General features: G+C 33.8%; 1 protein-coding gene across 1 annotated transcript in view; it reads right to left on the minus strand.

The window, feature by feature from the left end:
* The window catches only part of LOC118189905 (cytochrome P450 4V2-like), an 82,996-nt gene that overhangs the window by 6,241 nt on the left and 50,267 nt on the right, over positions 1-26,488 (minus strand). Inside the window, exons 7-10 of the mRNA XM_035360617.2 lie at positions 17,387-17,560; positions 13,201-13,374; positions 11,055-11,121; positions 4,276-4,455 (exon numbers count right to left, since the gene is read on the minus strand). Coding sequence (XP_035216508.2) covers positions 4,276-4,455; positions 11,055-11,121; positions 13,201-13,374; positions 17,387-17,560 — 595 coding nt within the window. The remainder of the gene's footprint in view (positions 1-4,275; positions 4,456-11,054; positions 11,122-13,200; positions 13,375-17,386; positions 17,561-26,488) is intronic.

Below are 26,488 nucleotides of genomic sequence, written 5' to 3' on the forward strand. Positions count from 1 at the left end.
TATCCCTTATCACGGACCGAAGTAAGGCAAGTTTGCAATTTAACAGAATTCTTGAAACGCGACTCGAAGGTTTTTGATTAGATTTGATTTGAATAAAATTGGGGATCAATTTTTTACATTTACATTTAAGTAAAAAGTCAAGATGATTCAGGAATTTTTGCCGTTTCAGGCGTAATTTAGTGAAACGATTAACGGATGAAGGCATGATAAACAATGCAGAAAATCAAACTAAATTAACTGAGCAATAATAAAGTACACACAAAATAGCAGAAAAATCCCTCACTGAAATGAATAGAAAACAAAATGTTTGTAAGCAAAATGCATGAAATCAGACAAGCAAAGCACAATATCCAAATGTACAAAACATAAACATAACTTGAAAATTGCAAAAATGTACTCACCGAAACTCCTACAATCACAAAATGGCGGCCACACCGTGCAAAAAAGAAAGCAAAATGTAAGCCTGTTTGGGGCTTCTATAATTAAGACAACAATAACACGCCGAATAAATACTAATTCAGAAGTCAAACAACAAAAATCAGCGTTAATTTACAAAACTTTCACAGGACTAGTTTCGATGGTTTTACCGAACCATCATCTTCAGCTGCAAAACCGCAAATGAACAAGATAGGAAATAATGTTTAGATAAGATAAGAAAGCCTGGACAAGAATAAGCAAGTGGCGCCATCTGTTGGCGAAACCAGAACTAAAACATAATTTCTCTAAAAGCCGAAGGCAAATTTGGATTGGAATTAGGATCGTTAACTAGAACAGAAAGATTTTTATGAATGTGAAATGCCTCTAGAAAATCCAGTTCTCCAATGGAAGATGTTTTTTGAATAATTTTGGCAGCAGAAAAATTGAAAGTGTGATTTTCGGACCAACAATGTTGAGCAACAGAAGACTTCTGTGTTTCCTTTTTTCTAACATATGCCTCATGTTCTTTGACGCGAAATTTTAAGGCTCTCTTAGTTTGGCCAATGTAAATTAAACCGCACTGGCAAGGAATCCTATAAATACCCCAGGAATTCATATCCGGAATGGGGTCCTTGAGTATAGAAGTTGGAATTTTATTGATGGGAGAGTAAACAACCCGAAAGTTAAATTTCTGCAAAATATGTGCAACTTTATAGCTAATTGATGGAAAGAAGGGAATGACAACAGAATTTTTATAATCTCCTAAAATAAGAGTGTGGCTTTTAGTGTGTTGAGATGAGAATTTTTTAACTGCTTGATTAATAATGTTGGGTGAAAAGCCCCTGTCAATAGCTATTGCTTTTAAATAATTTAGTTCTTCATCAAGGGCTAGTTTGGAGGAGCAAACTTGAAGAGCACGGAAAACATAGGAATAAAATGAAGCTAACTTTTGTTTAGTCGGATGACATGATTTAAAGTGTGGTGGAAGGCAAACCGATGAAGGTTTACGGTAAACTGTAGTACTGAAGTTGGATGTGTTACGTGTGACCAGAATGTCGAGAAACGGAAGAGAATTGCAAGTCTCAAGTTCAAAAGTGAACTGAATAGCAGGATCAATAGAATTCATTGTTGAAAGAACTCTATTTAAATCATCTTTATTACCTTCAAACAGGGTAAAAGTATCGTCTACCTAGCGGAACCATGCCGGGAAGTTTAAAGTTTCAAACAATTTTGATTCATAATAATGCATGTAGATATCAGCCAGGATGGGACTGAGGGGGCTTCCCATGGCTAATCCCTCAGTTTGCTTGTAATATTTGTTTTGGAAAACAAAATGTGTTTGTTTCAAACAGAGTTGGGTGAGAGAAATTAGCTCATCAATTTCGATGCAAGAGAAATGAAATTCGCGAAGTCTGGTTTCTAGACATCTTAATGCACCCTCCACTGGGACATTGGTGAATAATGATTTTACATCAAAAGAAACCATGAGTAAATTACGAGGAGAAATGTTTTTAACCTTTTTTACAAACTCTATTGAATTTTTTATGGTGTAAATGTTATTGTCTAATAGAGTGGAAAATCTAGAAACTAAATATTTAGCTAATGGATACGAGGCAGTACCTAAATTTGATACAATAGGGCGGAAAGGAATACCACTTTTATGAATTTTGGGAAGAGCATATAATCTGGCACAATTCGCAACAGATGGGATAAGCGAATGTTTTAAGTTGCTTGAAATGATTTGTTCTCTCAATGTTCAGTTCTGCAAACGGTCGTTTTATTGATGTGAACAAATTGCCAGTGCTCAAAGGGAAAATATCTCGCGTCTTCGCTTCTCAGTAAAGATGTTATAAAGATTACTACAACCTCTCTGCCAACTATCAGACCATTTTGCAACGCTTTGTGTTACTTCGGTCTCCTGGTACATAACGAGTTTTCCTTAAATATGGACTGTATTCTGTGATACGGCAGTGTCTAATTTCTAAGTTTGCGATTTTTAGAAATAAAATATATCTCTATCTTATGTAGTGATAGCTAGATTAGGTATGCAAGAATTTGAAAAATGAACGATTCCAGGTATTAATATAACTCAAAGTACGGATTCTCATTTCACGTGTCAAATCTAGCATTTTATATACTGGCTTTTTTTTCGGTGGCAACAGAATTTGAAGATTTTTTTCTACCTTGTAGAATTCCCCACTGTGTAATTCAAAGTTACATTTAAAAGAGAAGAATCTTAAGAACTAGTTAGTGAATAATCGCTTGAGATCGTGAAACAGAGAATAAACTTAGAAAGGGTTAAAAGACCCTTTATTATTCAAAATAAGATTTAACAGAACTCCGTCTTGGAGTTGTACAATAAAGCCGACACTTGGGCTTGAACTTAAGAGACTATGAATTAAACTAAACTAATCTTAACTAAAGAGATATAGCCGAAGCTATCAAAATTCTAACAGAGTTGGCCCCTTAACGTTATTAGACTGCGAAGCTATCAAGGATCTAAAGTACGGCCGAGCGTAATAATAGCTTACGAGAGAGTTGCCTAAAAAGGCGGACCCGTGCAGCCAGAATACCTGGTATCTCTCTCTCTAAGACCGAAGATCTTCGCGGTTAAATACCGCTCTTCCTCATTATGTATTCAGACATGATTTAAAATTTACGTTCTGGTCGGAATTGGTAAGTTAACGTTAAGAATTGATAGGAAAGGAAGTTTAACTAAACATTTAACTGTTAATAAAATTAACATAATCCTTACAACATCTTTTGAACTTTTGAAAGACCTCCTAATGAAACTTTTTCATTTGAATTATAGATTTCTTTAAATGTTACTATGTATTGAGCTTTTAATTCAACTCCCTCCAACACAGCCATGTATTGGGGACAGATGTAGATATGGCTTTTCTACGAATTATATTCCCTCAAGTGATATTCTTTATTTGATTTGTATGTAGAATAAGGGCCAGATAAAGCCTTTCTTGTTAGAAACAGTTCTCATTATCTACTAATGAAGTTGCTTAACTACAGCACTGTGGAAAAGAGAAAAAATATCTAAGCACAAAAATAATATTTTTTATATTAAATGTAATATAGTTAACTATGGAAAAACTTATTTAGTTTAGTATTTATTTATTTTGGAATTTTGAAAGCATTTTACTTCCCATTTTCAGACGCATTTTCATAAAAAATGTTGTAGGGTTTTTGTTGTAACTGGAAGCTAAAGTCTCTACTATAAAAGTAATGTAGCAATAGCGAGTTATTGCTGCATATTATACAACTCACAAAATAGGGAAGATTGAACTAACCTTTTTTATTTAGACTTAATGTAACAGAACAGGCACAGCTAGTGCTACAGACGAAACTTTCCACCACTTGGTGGAGATTTAAATTTAACTTAACGGACAATCAAATTCATAGACTAATACTACACGTTACGTAAAATAAGGTGGCTCAGATATGAATCGGGCGAGTATTTAAAAGATAGTCTAACGAGAACTCTAAAGCAGAAATGTCACTTTTAAGCAGAGTTGGCGGAAAATATTAACAGTAAGACGCGATTGCCTGAAGCTTTTATGTAAATAATCAAAACCACAGCTTAAATTCACCGAAAAGTATTTTGAATGTTGGTGAGGAATATGAAAAGGAGAAGTTATAGTAAAGACTTAAAATCATAATAACTGGTTAATTAACTTAAAACACTTTACGGAGTAGTTCTATTCCTCTTAAATTCAGCCTCGGATCTAGTGGGTAAAAAGCAAATCATTAATTTTGAATCATCACATTAGCAATATATATGCTCATTTGATTTGATGAAAGCATGATCATGTAACATTTTGATTTAATTAAATGCGATATACTTACCTAAGCAAGTCCTAGCTCCGCACGAGAAGGGCAAGTAGGAAAACGCATCTCTTTCCGACGAGTTTTCTGGAGAAAATCTTTCCGGATCAAATTTTTCCGGATTAGGGAACATGTCAGGGTTTTTATGAAGCATATTGATTAAAATACCGATTCGACTGCCACGTGGAACAACGTATCTTCCTGAATTAAAGAAAATGTTTTCCGTCTAAGTAAATACGTTTGTATGGTTTACATATAAGCAATAGTATATATGGAGCAGCTATGCAACTGATTAAAAATAATTAGTCAGAAACCTTAATACTTACTTAGTAACAAAGATCTGAAGCACGAAGTATCAGTTCTTCCAGAATGAAGATTAATAAAATGAAACGTTTAATAAAGCTGTTATAATTCTAAAGGCAGGGCCGGTTCAGGGGCGTAAGAAAGATCTGTGTTAAGCGTTAAATATTGTACAAATAGAGGCTGAAATACTCGTTGAAACGATGCTATTTAAATTTTTCAACCATGCATGCATTGAAATTCCAGATGAGCGATTAAATAAACGTCACTGCAAAAACCGAAGTTGCCATTCTTTGTTCAAAACATTTAGAATGTTTCGTCATTGCCTTCAGACCAAAGGGCTTGAAACTTCCATTCGAGTTCTTTGCTTCAGACATAATATTCCGATAGCAGTGGCTCCATAAATAATTCTCATTACCGTTAACGAAATGGAAAAACCCAAAAGGATCCAGTAGGTGTTGTCCCCTCAGTGTCAGAACCAGAGATGCATATACTCGAAATAATGGTTAATGTCTGGTTTCTTCAGTGTAAATACTGATGTGCCGTTTTAATGTTTTCGCTTTTTCCTCCTTACATTAATTTATGTTTAGAAAAGAAAGACAAACATAATGCAGGGAAGCTTTTCAAAATTATTTTTAATTGAGTTTTAGTTTTATTTAATAGCAGAATACGGGATTAAATAGCAGTCTCAAATGAACCGCACTGTTATGTACTGTTACGTACTTCCTACTATACGCTGGCGATCTTAAATAAGAGCCAACTCTGTTAGCTGATTCTGTGCAGCTTCGGCTGATTAATTTTAACTAGTTTTAGATTAGTTTTATATTTTCTGTGCGGAGTTAAAGTGAAAACTCATTAAAAGCTCGAGAAGGAACCATCTGTTCATTTCCGGTTGAATTGGAATAAAGGGTAATTTAACCCTTCTTTGGACTTCTTTGGACGGTTCTTCGATATTCTAGCTTTCAAGGAACTCTTATTTAGCTAGAATATTACAAACAGATTCATTCTTTGAATTTAATCTTAGTCGTTCTTGCATATTCCCTATCCTTTGATGCATATTTTATTTACAACTTAAAAATTTAAATAAAAATGCATTTTTTTACCCGGGTAATGTACACCACAATATTAATGATGGGACACAGTTTTGCGGTTTATGTTTTGAAAATATGCAATGCAAAATTTATGTGACACTGATGCAAAAAGAATAGAAATGCATATATCTAGGGTTTGTATATTTTAAGAGGACACTTTCTTAAAATAATAATTTCTGTAATATGTGTAGGAACATGAGACCTTCTCACGTTCCTACACATATTACAAATATTCTTATTTGATACTTGAAACTGAACTGCCATCATTGAGTACTTTCTCAGAAATGTATGTCGACCGTACAAATAAAATATTAATAATATTTGGTGATAAAATTATTTTGATTTTCTAATTAATATTTATTTTTTCTTATTTTGTATTTCCTCGAAATATTTTTGTTTGTCATTTGTTTCTATTATGACGCATGACTGATTTCTGAAAGCTACAATAACCTCTCTCTGATATAATTTCCTGTCTTCTTATCTCCCACGAATAAGAAACTACCAAAATGGAAAGTATCTCAAATGAACTTACACGACCCTTACTTAGGTACAGATTAAATCTCATACGTAGGTAAAGATTAAACCTGAATGTGGACTTTTGTATGTATTTTTTTATTATTGTTTATTTTTTGCGTAAATTTTACATTTGTCAGATATCCATCTGAGATAACTTCTTTAATTTTTCTAGGCAATAAATTATAAGATCAAATGTTTATATCTGACGGAAAATCAAAATAATCATTTTGATAACATAAAGGTAAACATAAATGTTTCCTGTTATTCTGTTAGTTATAGGATTCTTTATATTACCATAGTTCAGTGGGAAATATAATGGAAAGAAAGGTAGAAAAACCCACTCATATCCAAACTATAGCACAGCAGAGTGAAACACTACAAACTATATTATTATGAGATTCGAGTCTTTCCTCTCTATTAATTTTAAAGTTTCTCAGTTTTTATCTGGTCAGGGTAAGTTTGCAAGTTACCTGTTTTGTTTTAATCTAGGATCAAACAATTTAGATGAACATTCAAAAAGAGTACCTCAGGATGTGGAACATTTGATTTTGTCCTATCCTAAATTTAATGGACCTAAATCAGTGATGGCGAACCTATGGCACGCGTGCCACAGTTGGCACGGAGAGCCTGATCAGCCAACACGCGACTAAAATATTACTTCCTTAATCAATAATCAGAATAAAATCATACTATGCTATTTAAATATGTGTTTTTGTTTGTTCTTGAACGTTTCACTTATTTATCGCATAATTCCACTGGCATAGGGCCTAATCCTAGATATAAGATTTTCATATATCACCATAGAAATGATATACATATTTATTAACCCAATTTATGGAGTTTAAACTGTTTGGACGAATCATATTACTTGTTACATGGCAAAGAATACGCCACAGAAGTCGCCAAGCTGAAGCAGGTAATGTTTGTTAAATGAATTCAAATTTATTGCAAACTGCCGGTGGGTGTTAATATTTTATATACAAATGCAGTGATGGAAGCTTTTTTGCAACAAGACATAAGACTACAAAAAAGCAATTTCAATTATTAGCGATGGTGCGCCTTGCATGTTGGGAGCAACATCTGGTTTCATACAGTTCTTTGTTAAAGAACCAAAACTTCCAGTTATTCAGCTTCATTGTTTAATTCACCAAGAAGCTCTTTGTGCCAGACACAGCTGCAAAATATTAGACGATGTTCTCAAAGATGCCACCAAAATGGTGAATTATATCATGGCTCGAGCTCTTAATTGTCGGCAGTTTCAAGCACTTCTTGATTAGGTTCAAGCACAGTATGACACACTTTGCTATGTACAATGATGTCCGATGGCTGAGCAGAAGACGGGTTTTAGAGGGTATTTGTAAGCTGCTCTGATGAAATTAGGCTATTTTTGAATGAAAAAAGGCAGGATTATCCACAGCTCACTGATATGGTCTGGCTTAATAACGGTATGTTTTTTACAGATTTTACCAACATTTCAGTGTACTTAACAAGCAACTGCAAGGCTTAGGGAAAAATGGCAGAAAGGATATTTTGCGATATAAAAACATTTGAAAGAAAACTGCATGTTTTTGAAAGATATCTTGCAAGTAGGCAAACACTTGAGGATGTTATTCTTACTTTGTTTGGATCATCTTATGCCTGCAAACAGCTGTTTTCTGCTTTGAATTATATCAAATGTGACACAAGAAACAGAAGTGCATGTTAACCTGAGGGCTGCATGTGTTGCGCTCAAATTAACGAATTATGAGCCAAGGTTTGACAAATTATCAATATGTAAACAACAGCAGAAATCCCATTAATTACGCAAAAACAATCTATTTCCTGTAGTAAAAAGTTTTTTGTGTCGTTGAAAACTCTCTTCTTAAGACACAATAACATGCCGAACAAATAATAATTCAGAATTCAAACAACAAAAATCAGCGTTTTATTTTCAAATTTTCACAAGACTAGTTTCGATGGTTTTAACGAACCATCATCCTCAACTGCAAAAACTGAGGATTTTGCAGCTGAGGATGATGGTTCGATAAAACCATCGAAACTAGTCCTGTGAAAATTTCAAAATATAACGCTGATTTTTGTTGTTTGAATTCTGAATTAATAACTCTCTTCTTGTTTTATATCTTTAAGTCTTAAGAAACGTGTATGTTGTTTTGCTAAGCTAAACCGTCAGTTTCAGGTTTTATTGGAGTGTTGGCACTTTGCTATAACTAAGTAGGTTTGGCCTGAATTTTGGGCACGCGGCTCCAAAAAGGTTCGCCACCACTGCCCTAGATTATGTAAGCAGAACGATTTGAAATAGTTCGCAGTGATTTGGCCAATGAACTTATCTGTTTTAGTGAAGTCCAGATCTCTGCTTTTGTTCGTTTTATGTATGCATGTAATACTTAATATTTTAGTTAACTTACTTCTGTAAGCTCCGTGTTGTATATCTGTGGTGTATTGGGAGTCTGTATGTTTTCAAATAAAATAATAAAAAAAAAACCTAACTGTTAAGTCTAAAAATACTGCTAATGTTCAACTTAGTTTTCTGAAATGGAAGCTTATTGTGTCATTCAGTACAAGTTACGATACACTTTTTTATCAGAACACATAATTAAAAATACGCCTAATGTTCACTTTAGGGTAAAACTTCATCCGTAACCCTTCCAAATAAAAGTTAGGGAAAGCAACACTCAGCTGTATTATTTCGAATTTAAACATCGGATATTTATCCGTTAACTTCATTTTACAGACAGCACTGAACAATGGTTAGAGTTTATTTCTCTTAAAATTAATATATAACAGTTCAGTTGAAATTTGAGCATACTAGTAATGTAAATGCGTATTAAAATGTATTAATTTATTAGGTGACTTAATTAAAGTATGAGTAAGATATTAAGATGCAATAATGTTGTGGAATAGTACGTGAAAAAAGGAAAAATCAGTCTTCTGTCTCCAGTAAAAAAAAAACTAAATGTCAGTCCTTTGTTCAAGACCAATAATATAAATTTTGATTCGAAATATGGATAAAAATAAAATTACGTTCCAAGGAAGCTAATTAAGAACTAAAAGAAATAATATGTAATATAAGGACCAAAACATTATATATATATATATGTATTAGAAACCAAAATAATAATATTAATAATAGAGAATAGTATAAATAAAAAAAGGATTTTAAAGGAAAAAGTATTATTAAAATTCGAAAGTAAGGAATCAATTATAACAGTAAAATTACGATTTTAATTCATTAATTAAACATAATGTCCAAAAATAATTATTTTAGATTCTTAAAAATTATTATACCCGGAAAGCGTTGTTATCACAAATACTATCATTTTAAACAATGCTTTAATTTTTGAATCTATACCAAAGAAATCATAGCTTCAGATGCATCTTTAACACACAGTTAAAATTTTTGCTGCATGAAATTAGTTTCATAAATTGAGATTTGTCCTATAATAAAATCTCATAAAGTACCAAGCATATTCTGAAGAAAATAATTAGAAACAAGTTCTCTCTTTTCCGATGCATTAACACTTTCCCTTATATCCACCTCCGCTGAGAGATAAGCCTCCGTCCCACAGATGACCACCCCTCAACTCCACTCTCTGAGCTCCCATTTGCCTCTGCTTGCATATCACCATATATTAGACCAAATACAATTTTAAGAAAAATCATATTGTACAAAGGGCGGTTTTAACTGAGAGTCAGACTATTATGATTTTATACACTGATAACTTCCAAGGATCACTGCTTATTAAGTTTAACACTAAACAACTTAAGATCAGTATTTTTCAACCTATAATTCGTGATCATTAAAGTTCTTAAGGTCTTTCTTGTTTATTGGTATATTACAAGTAAGTCACGGAAGATTTTAAAGCATAAACAGACTCTAAGACGAAGCTGCGCGAAGTTTGTGATTTTTAAATTAATTTGAGAATTCTAGGATTGGTACACCTATACAATTGATTGGTACATTGTGAGGCAGCTGCACAAACTGTGAGAGCTTAGGCAAGAGCTAGAATACTCTCAAGCTTTCGATATGGTTTTTGACTCTTATCTGATAGTACTTGAGCAATGTTTTATTCTCTTCCAATGAGTTTGTTTCCTGAAGTTCCTTTTATGTATAGTAAACAAATAATTACGGAGCGCAGAGAAAGGAAAAATGGTTAGTTATTGCTCTTACTTGAAAACAAAAATATGTAGAGCATTAAAAAGTGAGCTATGAAAACATAATAACACAGAGTACAGAAAAGAGTGGTACTATTTGTTCTGGAACCTACATACCTGATTATGAGGATCACCAAATTCAGTTCCGATTCCGTATGTTTATAGTATATTATTGATTCCGTATAAATATATTATTGAAATCTCCTCTTTTCTTGTTGCATTTACAGGATTATTTTTAATTTGTTAATTATGATTTTTTGAGTATAAATTCTAATTTTAATTTAAAAAAATTTTTAAACTCATTTAGCAGCTGATGTTTTACGTTTTTCTCTATTTTAGAATTTTTAATGAAGGTATTTTGAGTTTTTATGTATTTTTGCTCTGTCGCAAACTGAATTAATTGAATGAGAAATATTAAACAATGATACATACTCGAGGAAATAAGTTTAAATTAAATACAGAAAAAATGCGCATATTTTAATATTCCAAACAAGGAAGTCAATGTGGTATAAACACAGATTTTTTTAGAATAATTATCAGCTAAACTATTTTCTAAACATAAAAATAACATGTGGTATCCACATCAGATTTTTTTGAATTAAAAAATAGAACACGCTGGAGCAATTCGAAATCTCTTATTCAGGAAATAACGAGCAAATTTAAACCCATATTTGCAAGCATTTTTCTTAAGGTTATCACAATGAAATACAAATAAAGCTGTAAATAAAATAGACAACTCACCGATTTTAATAACTTCCTTGTTTTCTCTCCCTATGATGGGTACCGATGGGTATAGTCTCAAAGTTTCCTAAATAATCAAAAAGCTCAGAACTGCATTAGTTGTAAGATGAAAAGGCAAGAATGAAAAGTGTTTTCACGTTTATTAACTGATTCATTACATTACTAAAAATTAATCTATAACTTGGAAATTAAAATTATCCTTTGGAGACAAGTTAGATTTTGCATTTAAAACTAATCAAGAACTAATTGAAATTTTGGACAGTTAGTTAGCCCGAACTAAAAGGGTGTTGGATGATGATTCTCCTCACCCAGGATTTGGCAAAAGCCCTAGTCGCTCTTTAAAATGGGTAGTATATAAAGTATTTCTCCCACCTTCTTGGCCTACCTTCGTGGTTTTGTGGTCTGCACCCTCAACTCGTCATTGAGAGATCGATGGTTCGATTCCCGGCGAAGGTGTTGCATATTTTTCATCTTGCCTGCTTCCAAAACATCCTAATGACTCTACAGTGGCTCCCGAACTAAAAGGGTGTTGGATGAGGATTCTCGTCACTAAGGATTTGGCGATTGGGTCCCCTGAAACGCTCAGTCGCTCTTTAAAAGGGAGAGTATATAAGCTATTACTCCCGCCTTTTTGCGAGCCTTCGTGGTGTAGTGGTCTGCACGCTCAGCGCGTAATTGAGACGTACGCGGTTCGATTCCAATCTCTACATATAATAAAAAAAAAGAGTCTGTCTGTGTGTCAGTATGTGTGTCTTTCGTTCGCGCTGCGCGTCAGCTAATAGACCCACGGCTACGAAATTTGCATCTAGACAAGAGCCAGTGCATCTCGAAGCAATCGAAATTCGAATTCGAATTTTTTTAATTTTATGTTTTGTGACGAAATCGCGTCATTTTGAGACATAATGGGATTTCGTGTTTCAATAAATCGATTAAATACGAATTTATTTAACAAAGTGAGCTTAACACCCTTTCAACGGATTTTTTCTTAAAAAGTTTATTTTTAAAAATGTACAGTTTATTTTTTCTTTGATTTTTGGACAGGTTAAACTTTCATCCTTGCGACTGCTTTTACAAAAAGAATTGGGGAAAAATGATAATATTTCGTATTTTTAAAAAAACTTTTAAATGAAGCTTCCGAGTACACTTCTCACATCTCACATCTTTAAAAATGTGATTTTGGCAACAATTTTCCTATCTTATTGTTGTTGATAGATTTTTGATGAAATCGCATCATTTTGAATAGTTTCATTCTTTTAGAAATATGAGTTTGGCAACAATTTTTCATCGTATTTCTTATGTCACTGTTTTTAAGAGATTGGCATATTTCATTGTCATTTATATGTATATATATATATATAATACATTTTTATTGATTTTTTTATCTCCCTGTTAAATTTACTTATCATGGCTTTGAGAAGACCTTGCCTTTAAAGAAAATTATAAACTGGCAGAAATTCAATAATTCTCTGGAACAATTACCTGCACACTCGGCTCTTGCCGATATTGTAGACATTGAGTACAATATCACTAAGATCAATAGTAAAATTAAGAAAGCCCTTGATGATTCCACCAAATTCAAAGATTATAAGAAAGACAAGCTCCCCGACCACATCATTGAGAAAATAAAAGACAAAAACCGCACAGCAAAAATCTGGCGAAGAACAGGCGATCCCATTAGAAAGATTAAATCTACAAGATACATGACTACTTTGGACCCAATGCATACCATATTTGTATTTATTTCTCAAATCGCCCAAATGTAGCCGAATGGGTAAAATTATTCAGCATTGTTACTTGGACTTGTGCTCAAATCCATGCAAACAAACTAGTTGCACGAAGGTTTTCGGATTTTCGTCGTATGTAATGCAAATACCACAATTTCCTTTAAAATAAATTTTCCTCAATCATATACCCTCATAAGGCGAATTTTCTTCACTAGATTTGTTATTTCAAATAAACAAGGCGACATTTTTAAGACTGAGGTCGTGTATCAGCGACTAATCAATTAGTTAATATTAATCCATGCAATTTTTTTGAAATATCCTTCACAAATTAATTCATATTAAATTATGAATAAAACTAGCAGAATGAATTTGAGATGCGACTAAGTTATAAAAGTAATATTTGAACTTAAAAAGGGCTATACCTTAATAACTTGTTCTAGATATACCAAGTTCTTCACATCATGAATCGTAACCTCTCTTGTTTTATCATCTCCAAATATGGAATATAATTCTTGGAATACTTTATCTTGAATGTCGCTATGTAGGCCTAATAGGCAAAGAACCCAGTTTAAAGCAGAGCTTGATGTATCAAATCCCTGTTAGAAAGGAAAATTTAGTTTAATACGTATTTGGTAAATTAGGATTCTCATACGTTTAAAAAATGCGTATGTGTTTAAGTAATCAAATAATTTGTACGCATCCCATCCATAGAAGTCTTTATAAGGCATTGTTTCCATTACCTTTAGTCGTAGACATACACTTCTAATTACAGGAATGTTTTAAATAAAAATATATTCCTGTTATGGCATTTTTAAATTTAAAACGAAATTTTTCTCAAAATTTAGAAATCTAACATTATATTCAGTCCTTTAATTATATTAGTAAACATTTATACTTATTCTATACAATAAACTACAAAACCTTTAACTCTTCTTTTTTTTTTTTTTTTTTTTTCTTTTTACAATAAAACTTGAGGATATTTTTACTCTCAGGTCATATTCAGGGATCATACGAAAGATGGAAATGCTTGAATTTGCACTTAAATAAAAACAAAATATAAATTAAAAAAATAAATGTTGTTAATATATTAAATGACGAATATTGTTATGCAAATTGTTTTGAAAAGTACTTATCGTGAAATGTTTCCCAAATGAAGATTTTATTAACATAATCGAACAGAATTCATGTTTAAGAATCAGGCTTAGACACTGGCACATATTTAACTCACAGAGATATTTGCATAAATAAAGAATGAAAATATTTCTAGTTTAATGAATTTATTGCATGACTATTATATTATGCTTCTAAAGTCAAAAACTTACATAAGACTATTAATTATCTTATTGTTAGTTATATAATATTATCTGGTCTCTGTACTTATAGTTTGGAAAACTTTGTACTCTATAAAAATTTTTTGACTCCCTTATGGAAAAAATTGAGCGAAATATTTAATTTCAAAATTTGTCGTATTTGGTGTCATTTTTAATTTGCATTGAAGAGTCGGTTAATAAATAAATTAATATAATTCGAGGTTGATTTTTTTTTCCTGCAAATGCCGTTCAGTGATAAACTTTTTCTGATTCTTACATATATAATTTATAAGTTAAGCAATTTATAAGTATAAAAATATGTTATTAATATTAGCGTGAAGTTTTATTACTTTAGAATTATAATCTGATAAACGTAAAAAAAATTCATATAAACACAAAATATTTTTAATTAATGCAAATAATATTACTGATTGGCTATATATCAATAGCGAAGCCTGCCAGTGTTTTCTGGAGCATGAATTCAGTAATATTCTATGAATAAGATCTCCTTTTTGAGAACAAAAATTACCAATATATTTACCAATATTTTTTATAATGATATGTATAGAAATGCTCGCCACGTAGGCTTTTAATACCAAAAGAATTTTATAAGCGATATTTTATTTTTAGTTTAGGTATAAAAGCAAAAACTTCATTCATAAGTTTGTTTAAGGTCCTCAAATATGATTCCTGATTTCAATATCAATCGGTCAATTCTTGTCGTTTCAGGCGTCAAATGTTTTGTATTTTAATTTTTACTCCAACTATACAAAATTTTTCTCTTAATATAATTAGAGGCAAAAGAGGAAAGTGTCAAAAGTTGGATTTCGCAATTGTTGCAAATTTGATTTCTTTAAATTTAAAAATACCAAAACTTCACATAATTTAAAATCGAATCTTTACGTCATTTAAAATATTTTTATAACTGGAAGCATATGTGAATGACCAGCGGTTGCGAAAATAAAAGCTAGGTAAGGAGTTTTGTCGACATGGTATATCTGTGTATCTATCTATTTATTTATCTTTCGTTATATATATATATGGAACTTTCATTTGCGGGCGTTAGTTGTTTCCCCCCCCCCGACACTGAGCATGTTTTTTATTAAACAAATCCGTAACAAGCACATGCTGTTGTTTAATTTGCTGTGATACATTTTTCAAAGAATTATTTTTGTCTCTTTGCTTTTTAGAAAATGGGTAGCATTTAATGAATAATTAATTAAGGGAGCTTAATTAATTAATTATATTGCGCATTGCTGTGTATTTAGGAAAAGCAGACTTCCAAAACTTTTTTTTTTTTTTTTGCTCATGCTCGAAATTAAAATAAATTCCATTAAAAGAGATAATTATGTGTAACGTGTATACAAGCCAGTTTCCCTTGGAAAGTCCTCTACGAAGACATCTCTCCCCCTAGGCAGATAGCCCTTGTGTGCTTTGTCGTAACTAAGTAAACCTAAACCTAAAGAAATATGCTTGTTATAAGAAAGGCTAAAATTGCTTGGTAAAAGAATAGTAAAAAAGAGATCCAAAGACTAAATCGTTGAGTATTAAACGCAGGCGTAGATAGATAAGGATTAAAACACGTAAAAAATGTGTCATGTCTATATTTTTCCAAAATTCTTACTGACATCAATCCAAATAAATTTTAATAAATCTGGATAATCCATGGGAATGTTAAATGTATATTCTGCTCTTAAAATCCATCACAATAATTTAATTTTCTGCTTTCATTTGGAACAAAATAAGCTGAAATCTCAGTAAGTTAAATTTCGAAATTATATCCTAACTTTTTAATAACATTTGCTATTCGAACACCATTTCGAATTTTCATTCTTGGATAATTTATACGGTTTAGTCAAATTCATATAATATTATAATTTCGAATTAACGCCCTTTATGTCAGATAACGATAAATAGATGATTATTTCATTATTTATCATTATTTCTTTGTCAAATGCTTTTTAATTTAGATTCCGTTGAAAAATAACTCATCCCTATAAGTGTATTCTTCAACTGTTAATTTAGATTTTCTTGAAACTTCTCTCCTTATCAAAAATCTATCACCTTTAATAAAGTCTTGTAGGTCCAGTTTTGTTTATTGTAAAGATTTTTAAAGCTCTGCGGCTATACTACGGCACACTATCGGTCTCAGCCCCTAGAAATTCAACTGTAAACTAAGTAAGTTACACTTTTCCTCTAGCTCTTCCTACATGTGAGCAGTTTTCTATAATGATGCTTATAACTTAATTTTACCTTTAAATTTTACTTTAGTTTAAAATACAGGGTATTTATAAATGAATGGTGCCGTTTTCAAAATGAATTATAAATCTATGCATTACCTTATCCATGCAAAATGTATACCATAAGCATTGGATAATGTCCAAGCTTCTCATGTGCTACCTGCTGTTTGCTTGTCATGTTTACTGCGCCGCTACAGCGTCTGTTTCCATGATGTTGCCGCACCAGAAAGAGGCTTTCTGCGTGCTCCAGATCTGTGGTTTCAATGCAGCATGAGCTTCATACACGTTTTTCTATGCGGTGTCACGCTAGAAAGTGCACGGCCCATTTTCAAACAAGAAACTTTGATCGGTGACTCATTTCTAGAAATGTTGGAAACTTAGCTGTTACCCTAGCTAAACATTAATGATAACTCTAACTATGATGATTACATTTTTCAAGTGGACCGTGCTTTGCCTCATTTTCACAGGAATGTACAAGAGATTCTTAACCGTGTTGTGCACCAACGCTGGGTTGTACGTATTGCAAGAACAGAAAACAACCTTCTCCCCTGGGCATCCCGTTCGCCGAATTTAACACCATGCGATTTTTTTCTTTGGGTTTTTGTTAAAGACCCAGTTTATGTACCGCCAATGCTTGTGTTGCTTGAGGAAGTTTGTGGTCGGATAAAGCATGCAATGTAGACGTCTCGGCGAACATACCACACCGAGTACGGCAAGAATTGATTCCCGTGTAGACGTGTGCCGTGTAAGCGGAAATGCACATATTGAAGGATTGTAATTAATTCACTAAAAACTTGGACAGTTGCAGCTGGTTAAGCTATAAAGTTTACCCATATAAAGTAATACATCGATTTATTATTAATTGATAAACCTGCATTATTCATTTATAATTGAAGAAATTTTTGTTATGTGCAAAATTCTTATTTTGTTGTTATAGTTGCATACCATGTGCTTATGAAAACGCATTTCTACCAAGGTAAAAAGTCGTAAATTACATATTACCGCGCTATACATTGGAAGCAATATGAGCATGGTTAAAGTACCGGAAGCTAACTTACTGCATATATGAAGGTAATAGATTCTTCCACAATATCATTGTATGTAAAATTTTTATCCTTAGCAAGTTCTTCCAATAATATTTCGAAAAATATTTTGTTTTTATTTTCAGAATATTGACCAAGCTTAATATGTCTTTCTTTTGCTTCCAAAATTTCCTTCCCTTCTTGGATTACCTGAAATAGGGATAAGTAAGATAGGTTTCAGTAAGAAAAAGAAAACAGATCCTATTAATTTTAGTTGTTTGAAGGTAAACAAAAAAATCTGAAAAAAAAAAAAAAAAAAAAAAAAGATAAAGTTATTGCTGTCCGAAACTAATAAAGAAACGAATATTCCAGGTACACATTGCACTCACACACGAAAATAAAAAAATAAAAAAAAAAAAAAAAAAAAACTGATGTACACACCACATGACTTCTTTGTACGGAAGATGAAATTATACGCATTTTTTCCTGCATTTTATTTAAATTTATTGAATTAAATCTACTTTCTCAACAGCACGTGAACCACAATATAATAAATGCGCATTTACAATTCACTTACTTATTTATCATAAGGATACTCTGGCGCTAGGTTCATTCAAACAGCGTTACATCTCATTCATTTTATAATTCAAAATGAAATATATATATATATAATTAAAGAAAAAAGAAGAAACGATAAAAGACCTATGCGATCAAAAACTTTGCGCATTGAGCTGCAAAATTTAGAAAAAAGTTAAAGAAAATTCCTAGTTCGTACGCTAAAAAGTTGTTTAGATACTGTGGTTCCGTGAAAATATTAACATAAGTAAAATAAAGTGCTATGAAATATGTAATAAAGATTAAATAAACAATATAAACACTTGAATATTTACAAATAAAATTCAATACTAATTGTAAGCAATATGCTGATCAAACTAAGGCATATTTAAAACATTAGAATTAAAGTGCGACAAATGACCTAAGCAAAAATACAAAACCAAAGAAGCGGTAGATATATATATATATATATATCATCTGAGGAATTATGTAATCTTTACCAGATGTTCTATTCAAATGTTATAATAAATCTAAAACTATGTGTAAAAGAAATTAAACAAATAAAAAGTAAACAGTTTTTCACAGCCAATTCAGCGCTGCTTACCTACTGCGCATGCGCTATTCGTAACCATTCTCCTCTGTCCGAAACAGAGAGGCGACAGGATTTTCTGCTAATATGAAACACTTATTTCTTCGAAAATTTCTTTAGAGATGTATATCTCATTCAATTAATTCAGTTCTTACTTCGCGGCAAGGCAAAAATAATTAAAACACAAAATATCTTCATTAAAAATTTAAAGATATAGAAAAACATGAAATACTAACTACAGTTTAAAAAATTAAAAAAAAGCAATTTTTACAATTAAAATTACAGTTTCTACCCAAAAACAAGAAATTCGGCCAGCGTGCAAGAAGACACATTTTTCGGTGCGCAAAACTGAAACTTTACTTTTAGCGTTACTTTATTGCTGCGAAGCTCAGTTTATCTAGATCCGCTAAGTTTCAAATAGAAACAAATAGGGCTGCTATGGTAAACAAATTAGGCTTAGCCGCACTTAAACAACTTGTTTTAAGTGCGGCTAAGTCTAATTTGTTACTTGTAACTAAATTGTTGATAATTCTATAACTATAACATGCAGGTTAACTAAAGGCACAAAAACCTTAACCGGAAATAAGAACAATGTAATTCGATCATATTTAAAGCAAAAAAATTCACAATTACAAGCATATAAGAATAAAGAAACTGAGCTCACTGAGCCGAATAACAGAGTGGGTATATATATATATATATATGTATATACAGAATGTCTATAATTAAACTTGAAATTTGTGAGCAGTCTGCAGCAAAAACCATGCAGCAGAATTGCGTGAAAATTGGATAATGGCAGAATGAAATGATGGGAATTGTAACAAAGGGGGAAAAAAATGAGTTTCAAAAACTACCACTAGATGGCATTTTGAAATGCAAACTGTGGGCATATTCAAATGTCGTAACCTTAGTAATCCTGTGCGCGCACAGGAACCTTATAAAGATGCGAGAGCCGAACCACAGTCGTACTAGTTTCTAAGTCAAGGAAGATGACTTTGACTCTCCAGGAACGTGCTTTACTGGTGAAATTGTTTTACCAAAACGGAGGCTCTGCTGCCGAAGCTTTGTGGAAATTTCGGTCTATAAGGGGCGGTTACGAAAAGGTCCATTCACTAGTCAAGGACTAACAAACATGATTAGGAAATTTGAAGCAACGGGAACATTGGGGATTCAGCCAGGAAGGGGTCGAAAGTGTGTTGCAGCACAGGTAGTGGATGATGTAGTAACGCAGGTGGAGGAAGACAGATCGCAAACTATCGGTAGCACTAGTGTTCGGCGTACTGCAGCAATTATTGACCAATCTCGTTCCACGGTCCATGCGATTCTTCAAAAGGTCTTACGCTACTATCCCTATAAACTGTCCCTAGTTCAGCAACTCCTTACCAGCTGATCTGGATAGTCGACAAACTTTTGCATTGCGATTTCTTGCGCGAGTTGAGTTCCAGAATGAATGGCCATGGAGCATTTTGTGGACCGACGAGGCCCACGTTCATATGGAAGATGCAGTTAACACGCACAATATCTGTGCCGCTACAAACCCACATTAATTGCTACAAATTCCATTACACTTTTCGCGTGTAACGGTTTGGTGCGGTGTTACTGCAACCTTCATTGTTGGTCTGCTTTTTTCGAAGAGCACAGCGCCGCAGGGCCTGTGACATGCATCGTCACCGGTCAACTATACGCTTCATTATTAGAGCAATCCGTTATTACGGCTCTTCAGGCAAAGCATGTGATACAACCACAGCGTTTATGCAGGATGGTGCTCCTCGACACATCGCCCGTTGGGTGAACCAAGTGCTCCGCCGCCATTTCGGTGACGACAGAATCATCAGCCGACAATTTCCTACAGCTTGGCCTCATAGATCCCCCAACTTAAGTCCTTGTGACTTTTGGCTGTGGGAATACCTAAAGGCCATGGTCTACCGTAATCATATCACATCTCTATCCGATCTTAAAGAAAGCATAGAACGCCATATGCGTAACATTCCCCAGTTCATGCTGCATTCAACAGTCGAACATGCAATTTTAAGCTTCCAGGTGGTAGCAGACAATGGTGGACATCATATTGAGCATGTTTTGTAAACTTTAGTAGATTATTTATATGTTCTCAATAAAGCTATGATACGCCACCTAGGGGTGGTTATTGAAACTCATTGTTTTCCCCCCCCTCGATAAAATTCCCATCATGTCATTTCTGCCATTACCCAATTTTCATGCAGTTCCGCTGTATAGTTTTTGCCAGAGACAGCTCGCAAATTTTAAGTTTAATTATGGACACCCTGTACATTTATATACTTTTGGTGCAGCCCATTGGTGCACATCTACATGTTATAGCAGTCCCATATACAAAATTTCAACTTCTGAAGCTATTCTTTTTTGAGTTATGCGAGATACATACATACATACGTACGTACAGACGCCACAAAAAATCTCTTCTAAATCCATTTTAAATCAGTTTTATAATTCGTGTGGGGAAAAGGAGTTCTTTATTCTGTCCTTATGTACAGATGTCACGCAAAAACATCGTTAAATTGCCTTCGATAGCGATCATGGATATTTTCGTTGAAATATGGTACGTGGAATTTTTCGTGATTACAATACTTCCTTTACTTCGTACAAGGAGGTAAAAAAGGGACCGTTCTATATTTCTCGTTCTACTGGGCCGATTGACGAAATTTATCTTGCATTTTTCATTTTTGAAAAGCAGAAATATATTAGATTTACATATAGCATTGTTCTAACAAAAGTATTCTGACACAAAGTCGGAATTTTTCTGAAATAACATATGGATTTTTTCCATATTTCGATTCTAAGACTCACATTATGCCAAACTGCCAAGTTTTGTAAAAATCGCACGAGTAGTTTTTCAAAGAAATTACCTGGCAAAATTTTAGCTCCTCAACGTTAATTAAATTTATTATACACTGGTGTGCAAAAATTAAGGACGAAGTCGAAAAATTAGCATATCAGCTGAACGAAGAGGCAGAGCGGACAGAAAGACCATTCAGGAGATTAAGTAAGGTGATGTACGGTAGCACATGCGGAGATATGCAGGTAGACGTAATGGGGGAGTGTCTGAGTAGTATAAAGCATGTTGTCGGTGTAAGATCAGTATTTCTGGCAAAGAGATTGCACGCCGTATAGCAGTTAAAATCACACCGAGTTGCTGCCTCAGCGAGAAATGGCGAATAATCAATCTGTTAGACGACATCTGGATGCTTTTACCCGAGGTCGAATCATTGGGAAGTTGGAGGAAGGCCGCAGTGTGACAAGTGTGGCTGCATAGTTCGGAATTGCTCACAGCATCGTTTCACGACTTTGGAGACAATTTCAAACTACAGGAACAGCTATCCGGGGGTTTAGTAGTGGTCGTCCACGAGGAACCACACCCGCAGATGACCGGTATATTGCCTTACAGGCCAGAAGAAACAGGCATCAGACAGCGGGAGAAATCGCTAGACACAGACGACTGGACGACCGATATCGCGTTTTACCATGTCCAGAAGACTGCACGGTGGTGGTCTGTTTGCACGACGCCCTGTACGATGTGTACCTCTAACGTCTGCCCATCGGAGAAAGCGTTCTCTGTGGTGCCGGGAACACCGGAATTGGAGAGACAATGAATGGGGACGAGTACTCTTTACAGATGAGAGCAGATTCAGTCTGAGTAGCGATTCTCATCGCATACTCATATGGAGAGAGCGGGGAAGCCGCAATCATACCTCGAACATCATTGAAAGGGACAGGTATGGAGGTGGCGGTGTTCTCGTTTGGGGAGGCATCATGCTTGGTAGTCGTACAGACTTTCACATCTTCGACACAGGTTCAGTCAACGGGACCCGTTATTGTAACGAGATTCTTCTTCCATATGTGGGTCTTTTTAGAGGCGCTATGGGTCCGCAGTTCCTTTTTATGGACAACAATGCACCATGTCATCGCACAATAGCTGCCGAACAGCTCTTAGAGAGTGAGGATATTGAACGTATGGATTGGTCGGCACGATCTCCGGATCTCAATTCTATCGAGCATGCATGGGATTTTCTAGGCAGACGCTTGGCAGCTCGTACCTTACCACCAGTAACGATTTCGGAGCTTCGATTGGCGCTGCAAGACGAATGGGCAGCAATGCCTCAACAACTCATTGACACCCTCATTCTCAGCATGGGCAGACGCTGTGAAACCTACCTAGCAGTCAGGGGAGATCATATCCCCTATTAAGGACCGGATGTTTCTTGCTGGACACCCATCACAGGGATGTTTCGGCCTTCAGTCGCATTGAGCTCCATGCTACTTTTTCAATAAAGCTTCTTTTTATCCCTCTGATTTCTCTTTTAGTAAGTGTTGCTTACATTACTCATGTCCTTACGTATTGGGGATCTTACGGTATTAAATGTGTTGATTTGGAAAGCTTTTGTACAAAGTTATATTAAAAAAACCGTCTCGTCCTTAATTTTTGCACACCAGTGTATATTTATGAATATCTCTTTTTTTATTAAACTTGCTTAATTCCTTTCTTTCACAATTCGAAATTCAGGTTCAATGTAAATAAAATTCGCAGATATTTTCTCATTTGTTTTTGAAATGTGTATCTTTAGTATTATTTAGAAATTTTTCGAAAACATTTTTTTACGCAATTTGTTAAAATTGTTTGAAAGTATGAACGGTGCACATTTTTTCCTGATCGTGCCCAATGAAAAAAGGAAAAGAAAAAATAGGTTACGGTAAACTAAGAATTTTGCCAAGTAAATTGTTTTTGGCGCAAACTGAAAAAAAGAGACCAAGGTAAATTTTTTAATTTGTCGGAAAGTTTCTCACCAAACTTTACAAAAGTTCATGTTCGGACATAATTTGAGTCGTTGAAACGAAGTATGGAAAACCATCGGCATCTCATTTCAGAAAATGTCCAATTTTGTGTCCAAATACTTGTATTAGAACAATGCTATAAGTAAATCTAATATATGTTCTAAGTTGCGCTTTCGAGACACTAAAAACGGAAGTTAAATTTTGTCAATCGGCCCATCAAAACGGGAGGTATAGAACTGTCACTTTTTTTTTTCTTTCTTGTGCAAGGTGTACATCAAATTACAAAAGAATTTAAAAAAATACATGAAAATGAATTTATAGTCAAGCACATAACATCAAAGTCTTGTAAACAAGCTAGCGTAGAGATAGGTTTCAATCTCCTACCTTTCTTCTTTTGGCGAAACCGCAATGTGCAATAGCTTAGGAATAAGTAACATTTTGCAAGATCTACTGCTGTTTCAAGAAGAAAAATAATACCTAATGATATTCCAATATAATGCAATGTTTAAGAAATATACGTAAATATGACATAGGGACGCGCAACACGATCTGAATAATTTAAAAAGTAAAGTTATAATTGAAGTATTCTATGTTCTTCATTGCGTATATACAGTGTTCCTCTTTCTCTTTCAAACGCGAATAAACGAAATGAGTTCCTAAACGAATGATACCAAACCGTAAGAACCGATAAAATGTAAGAATGATAAAATGCTGTACTGCATATCATCATGATCGTACTCTTATTAATACCAAGGCATGGTAGCCTGGATAAAAATCCCGCATTTTTTTAGTTTCGCTCAAGTGATAAAACATCCGTCCATTCGATATATTTATGTTTGGGTTTGCCATGAGTAAACAGTATTGGCAAGTTCGATTTGAAGCATTTCACAGTGATACGGGTTGTTCTCGTTGGCTTACGATTCATAACACATTAGCTGCTCATATGTTTTAATTTTTCAAAAAAGCATTTTTCGATTGTATTTAATTGAAAATAACTGAAATCGAGATACTAGAGCAGGATTATATTTATGAAAATAGTTTTGTCAGCTACAGCAAAACGTACAAGATAAATATTGATTCGAAAACTTCTGTGCTTAAATACTATGTAAATGCAGACTTAATACTTACAAATTTAAAACTAATACTTACAAATTTAAAAAATACTTACAAATTAAAAAAATTTCAAGTCTTTCATAATTCATGAATTGATCTACTTTTTTACAGGAAATAATGATGTTGCAGTTTTTCTTTCTTTCTGGTATAACTAAATCTTCATGAGTAACCTCTTCCGACTTAGGCCAGTAATTTGTTTCGTCCTTTAACCATTTTGGTAACTCCAATCATCCCGTCTCGATAATATGCTTAGGGCTACAACTACGAGATGGCAAGTTTCGTCGGATTTAAATTGCCTGGACAAGATACCATCGGTGTGATTCTACTGATTCTGTTACCGACAAAAGTATTCCATTGGTCTTTTTTTGTGTCCATGCTATATCTATCGAAGAGCCATCTATAATCGGTTGCTGTAGGGATGTCCAGAGCCTTAAAAATATAATTTACTAATCTGGCTCCCAAGCTAAGTTAAATGGCTTCAATTTTAAATTAGGTAATTGTTTGAATTCACTGTACCATTTCCGAAAGTCCTTTTGAATCTTCTATGGAAGCAGAGAAGCTCATTCTGATTTAGCCGACCAAGCCTCCTGAAACATTAGCTTAGCTGGGAACAGGGCTGGGACAAGAAAACCGATGGGATCGTAATTACTTTGTGTCATAGATAAGATTTTCCGTTTAATAGGATTTTCTATTTCAGTCTCAAATTTATTGCAAATCATTAAACAATCCTGATTTCTATCACATCTAATCCCCAAAACCGAAACTGGAGTTGTAAAATCTTCTTTAAACAAATTTTTTGTTCTCAGATGACACGTTTTCTGTTTCTTCTACAGGACCGAATTGTCATAATCTCAAATTTAGCTTATCTTCAGCCATAATTTGACTTTAATGAGATCAGTTCTTCTAATTTAGATGCACTATGTAAGAAGGTTACTAAGTTGTCAATATAGGAAGACTTCAGGGATTTATTAGTAATTGCTCTGAGTTTTTCTGGATTACTTGTTCAAATGGTTCCTTATAACCACGCTGAATAAAAATGGACAACAAGAAGCTCCAGACACCACTCTGTTATATTGATAGAATATAATTTTATCTGCATTCTCCCACCATAAAAATCTCAAAAAACGAGAATCTTCTTCTTTAACTTCAATTTGAAGGAAGGCTCTTTTAATGTCGGAAACAACGGCAGTAGACTTTTCTCGAAATCTCAATAACATAGCCGGAATTTCTTTTATCAAGTTAGGTCCTTTGAAGAGATAGTCGTTTAGGGATGGTGATCTTCCAGCTTTGCACGAGGCTCAAAAACTGGCCTCTTATAGGTAGCGGCATTCTTTGGCTTAATAGCTGAATGGTGACGCAAGTACTAGCCTCCTACTTCTTCTAATTCCTTTTTTGAGACTTCCTGTATGACATTCTCTTTCGGTCATTCTTTAGAGACTAGGTCATAATCTTCAAATTTATTTAACTTCTTCAGTCTTCTGGTACTGCTAAACAACCTCCTTTCTGCTTCATTTCTGTTTGAAAAGCTGTTCGAATTAGATACAAGTCCATAGAAGACCAAAACGGTAAGGTTCGTCTTCACTTCTAGTAAGTTCTTTAAGAAATATGCCATGGGTTAGCTCTTCTTCTTTACTATACAACGTTTGAGCGGTATCCTTAATTCCTACTGTTTCTAGCCGCCACAAATCTGGAATAATTTCTTTCAGAGATAAATTAGTAGTGAACGTAGCTGTACCGCTACTCACGTAAACTTAAAAGGGATTTTCTAACTCACTGCAAATTGTCTATCCAAGTTTTGTTTGAATTGTGGTTAGACAATTGTCCAGATGCTTGAAATTGAAAATTTTTCAGCAGATGATATCTACAATGCTGATGAGACTGGGCTGTATTATCATGCGACACCGGACGGCTCGTTATGTCACAAACATGTTGCACTCTCTGGTTCCAAAAAAGCGATGGATAGCGTAACTGTTTTGTGCTGCTCAAACATGTTAGGAACGGACAAGAGGAAGCTGTTGGTTATAGGAAAAAGCACTAAGTCTCGCTGCTTTAAAGGAGTTAGAATGGAGAGTTTA

The sequence above is a fragment of the Stegodyphus dumicola genome, chromosome 2 (assembly GCF_044657685.1).
Source record: "Stegodyphus dumicola isolate Sdum_Otavi_A_Nest chromosome 2, ASM4465768v1".
NCBI lineage: Eukaryota > Metazoa > Arthropoda > Arachnida > Araneae > Eresidae > Stegodyphus > Stegodyphus dumicola.